This window comes from Lynx canadensis, chromosome B2, assembly GCF_007474595.2.
Source record: "Lynx canadensis isolate LIC74 chromosome B2, mLynCan4.pri.v2, whole genome shotgun sequence".
Taxonomy (NCBI): Eukaryota; Metazoa; Chordata; class Mammalia; order Carnivora; family Felidae; genus Lynx; species Lynx canadensis.
The window spans coordinates 45,469,925-45,474,402 of NC_044307.1; the positions used below are offsets into that span (position 1 = coordinate 45,469,925).

Here is a 4,478-nt window from a genome sequence, read left to right on the forward strand (position 1 = left end):
AAGCTGGCATTATGACACTTCCAGATTTCTAACTATACTATAAATCTCTAGTAATCAAAACAGTATGTTATCCACACAGAAATAGACCTTTAGATCAATAGAACAGAGAACAGAGGGTCCAGGAATAAACCATGTGTATACAGTCAATTAATCTTTGACTAAGGAGGGAAGAATATACTATTGGGGAAAAGATAGTTTTTTCAATAATAAATGGTGTTGGGAAAAATGGACAAATACACAAAAAGAATGAACCTGGACTACTTTCTTTTTTTTTTCTTTTTTTTTTTAATGTTGATTTATTTTTGAGAGAGACAGAGAGAGAGAGACAGAGCACAAGTGGGGGAGGGGCAGAGAGAGAGGGAGACAAAGAATCCGAAGCAGGCTCCAGGCTCTGAGCTGTCAGGGTAGAGCCCGATGCAGGGCTTGAACTCATGAACCATGAGATCATGACCTGAGCCAAAGTCGGATGCTTAACCCACTGAGCCACCCAAGCGCCCCTGAACCTGGACTACTTTCTTGTGCCATATACAAAAATTAATTCAAATGGATTAAAGACCTAAATGCTAAGGCTGGAGGCCATACAACTCCTAGAACACCCATGCAGCAAGCTCTTGGACACCAGTCTTAGCAATTATCTGTTTAGGATTTATCTCTTCTGGCCAGGGCAACAAAAGCAAACAAATGAGACTGTACAAAACTAAAAAAAAAAAAAAAAATTGCACAGCAAAGAAAACCATCAACATGGTGAAAAATCAACCTGTTGTATGGGAGAAGATATTTACAAATGATGTAATTGATAATGGGTTAATATTCAAAATGTATCAAAGAACAGACACAACTCAATAATAACCAAAAAACTCAACGTAATCAAGTAAGAAATGGGCAGAGGACTTAAATAGACATTTCTCCAAAAAACACCAAATACAGATGGCAACAGGTACATGATGAGATATGCAACATCAGTGACCATTAGGGAGAGGTAAATCAAAACCACAATGAGATTTCACCTTATACCTGTCTGAATGGCTAGTATCAAAAAGAAAAAAGAAGGAAGGAAAGGAAGTAACTTGTGTTAAGGAGGATGTGGAGAAAAAGGACACTTTGTGCACTATTAGTGGAATGCAAAGTGGTATAGCCACTATGGAGAACAGTATGGAGGTTCCTGACAAAAAATTTAAAAACAGAACTACTATGTGATCCAGCAATTCCACTTCTGGGTATTTATCTGAAGAAAACAAAAATACTAATTCAAAAGATATTTTGTCTCTATGTACATTGCAGCATTATTTACAAAAGTCAAGATACAGATAGAATCTGTACAACATCTATTAACACATGAATGAATAAAGAAGATGTGGTGTGTGTGTGTGTATGTGTGTGTGTGTATACGTATATACATATATATATGTACAATGGGATACTACTCAGCCATAAAAAGAATGAAATCTTACCATCTGTGACAAAATGAACGGACGTAGAGGGTATTATGCTAAGTGAAATAAGTCAGAGAAAGACAAATACTGTATGATTTCACTTACATGTGGGATCTAAAACAAAACAAAACAAAGCAGAGAACAATCTGGTGGTTGCCAGAAGGAAAGAGCTAGGAGGGTGGGTGAAGTAGAGGAGGGGGAATAAAAGGTACAAACTTCCAGTTAAAAAATGAATAAGGGGCGCTTGGGTTGCTCAGTCGGGTAAGCGTCCAACTCTTGATTTCAGCTCAGGTCATGATCTCAAAGTTCATGGGTTTCAGTGAGAGCCCAGTTGGGATTCTCTCTCTCTGTCTCTCTCTCTCTCTCTCTCTTGCTCTCTCTGCCTCTTCCTGGCTTGCGCATGCACACGTGCACTCCTCAAAATAAATAAATAAACTTAAAAAAAATACACGGGGATGCAATGTACACATAGAGAATATAGTTAATACTGTAATAACTTTGTATGGTGAGAGATAGTAGCTTAATTTATCCTGGTGTTCACTTAATAATGTATATATGTTGAATCACCAAACTGTACTAATATTATATGGTATATCAATTAGGCTGAACATGTACATCTCATTTAGGTATGCATATTAACATTTTTTTTCTTTTCTCCTTTCAGCCTCTGATTGTGACTCCGAATTCTTATTACAAAGGTATCATATGCAACATTTTGGGAAGCCAAAAAAAAAAAAAAATTGAAGGCAAAAGCAGGTCTGTATGAGATAGAGGGAATAAATATTTAGAAGGTTGCTACTAAGTGACAGACACTGTGCTTTGCAGGATACAGATTTCTTTCAACAGATTCAAGGAACTGAAATTCAGCCAGGTTTAGTTAATTTACCCAAGGTCCCACAAAAAAGTAAAGAACTGTGCTAAGTTTCAGAACCCCAAGTCTGCTTGATTCCAAAGGGCAAGGGAGTTTTTGTGTCGAGAATCGTAATTCTTACAATTGATAGTTTTAAGAATTAAATGATATAATTTCTTTAAAAAGCACTAGGCACAGTAGTTGGCATTTAACAAATGTTGCTCTCTCACATCTGTCTGGAATTGGGTCTACTTGAACAGTGGGGAATTATACTTGTTGGCTGAATTATACTTGTTTCCAACTCTTCTAAGAAATGCTTATGTTTAATTACAGCAATCCTATGTCCTTCCTCATACTGAGGCTAGAAAAAGTGCCGGGCAGTATTTCAAATCATGACTATTTCTCCCCCTGATCAGGTAAAGGGATTTCGACGTTGTAGTCAGCAGGCAGAGGCTAAATGAACCAATCACTTATTTCTGTAAAACATGCTTTTTTGTGTGTGCCTAGGGTTTTGTTTTGGTTTGGTTTCCCGAAGAACAAACGCTTGTGATTCGTTAGGAACTTTGCGAGGTAAACTACGGGGGTCCCAGTAGCAACTGGGCCTCTGAAGGTTGAAAGCAAGAGGTCTCTGTCTCTCTGCCTCAGTTTCTGTCTATCGACGACTCTTTTCTGGGTAAGTCCCCCAGAGCCTGCTACTCTGCACCGAGCAACACCGACCGCATCGCTCCCGCGGAAAGTGGGGCAACACAGGCTCCCTCTGCCTATGGGCAAAAACTTCGTATCCATCTGGGGCGACAAACCATACAAAACGGCCGTCCCAGCTGTGCCGAACTTCAAGGCGGAGGAGTAGCCACAGCTCTTCCGGATTCCTTCCTCTTCAGCCCACTGCACCTGGACGCGGGCGGCTCGCGACTCCCCGGCCCTGACGTCACCGCACCTGGCACCAGCTGGGGTGCCGGGTGGTGAGCCCGGCCGCGGAGGGGGCGGGGCAGGGAGAACGAGGGGGCTCTCGCGAGATTTCCTTCCTCCCGGGTGCAGCTCCCGGCACCTTCCCGGCCTCAGTCGGGTCTCAACCTCAGTCTTCGGTGTCGCGTTCTAGAACAGCGGTTGCTGAGGGGAACCGCGGGAGGCGGGCTCCGGGTTGGAGGCAGCGGCCAGGACGAACCGGCTGGTCCCACCTCTGCTGCGGGAGCGAACCGGGCTGGGAAAGCCGCCGTCTGGGCGGGCGGGGGAGGGCCCTCCCGCCGCGGCGGCTTTGGCGGAGGCCCGGCGCGAGGAGCCGCCGCCGCCGCCGTCTCCTGCTCGCGGGCCGCGCCGACGGGACTGTCCGGGGAACGCCGCGGGCGGATGGAGGCGCCACTTCGCCCCGCCTGAGCTCAGGAGGGAAGGAGCGCAGCGCGGGGCCCGCCTCCCGCCGCAAGTGCGGCCGCGCGATCGGCAGGAGGAGGAGCAGCGGGCGCCGGGCTTCTCCCCGCGGGAGCCCCCAGCATGGGTAAGAGACTCGAGGGCGCTTCCCGCCGCCCGACTGCACCTCCCCAATTCGGGCAGGCGGTTCCCCTTCTCCGTGTCCGTGGGGAGGAGACGGGGTCAGCCCCTTCGCGGCCGCACCGCACCCTCCCCGTCGCCCCTCCTCGCCCTGCCTTCCACCTTGCTCTTCTCGCGGAGTAATTGGTCGGAGGGCTCATGGGTGCTTTCTCCTGCGCTCCCCTCCCCGCTTCATCCTGCTTTGGGGAAAGGTGAGGGGTTGGGGGGCGGGGGCACCGGGTCCCCTCTCCTCGCCCACTGTCCGGCTAACCTCGGGCCGAACTTCCCTCCCTGCCCCAGCCTTCTCTTTCCCTCCCCCATTCTGGTTGGATGGGGGAGGGTGATGGAAAAACTTGACAAAGTAGCACTTTTAGCTTCTTTATCTTCAGCGAGGCTTTGTATAGATCGGCCTTTTACTAGGTTTTCCGTTTGTTGTTGTTACGAGAGGTAATTTTTCCCTCCGCTGAAACTTGCAAGGGATGCCTCAAGGACAGGGAAACTTGACTTATTTACTTTGTTTTCACGTAGGCAAGTGTATTGGCACTTAAATATTAAATCTCATCCTGAGGACTGGGTTAGGGTTTGATGAGGTTTCAGGGTTGAACCCTTTGAGAAGCTGTTTCCTGTTTGGAGTTAGACTTCCTTGCGAGAGGAGAGAAAAGTACACGGCC

The 4,478-nt window shown here is 46.8% G+C and overlaps 1 protein-coding gene across 1 annotated transcript in view; it reads left to right on the forward strand.

The window, feature by feature from the left end:
• Positions 1-3,697: 3,697 nt before the first annotated feature.
• The window catches only part of LOC115514033 (CD2 associated protein), a 136,801-nt gene continuing 136,020 nt past the window's right edge, over positions 3,698-4,478 (forward strand). Inside the window, exon 1 of the mRNA XM_030315672.1 lies at positions 3,698-3,775. Coding sequence (XP_030171532.1) covers positions 3,772-3,775 — 4 coding nt within the window. The 5' untranslated portion in view covers positions 3,698-3,771. The remainder of the gene's footprint in view (positions 3,776-4,478) is intronic.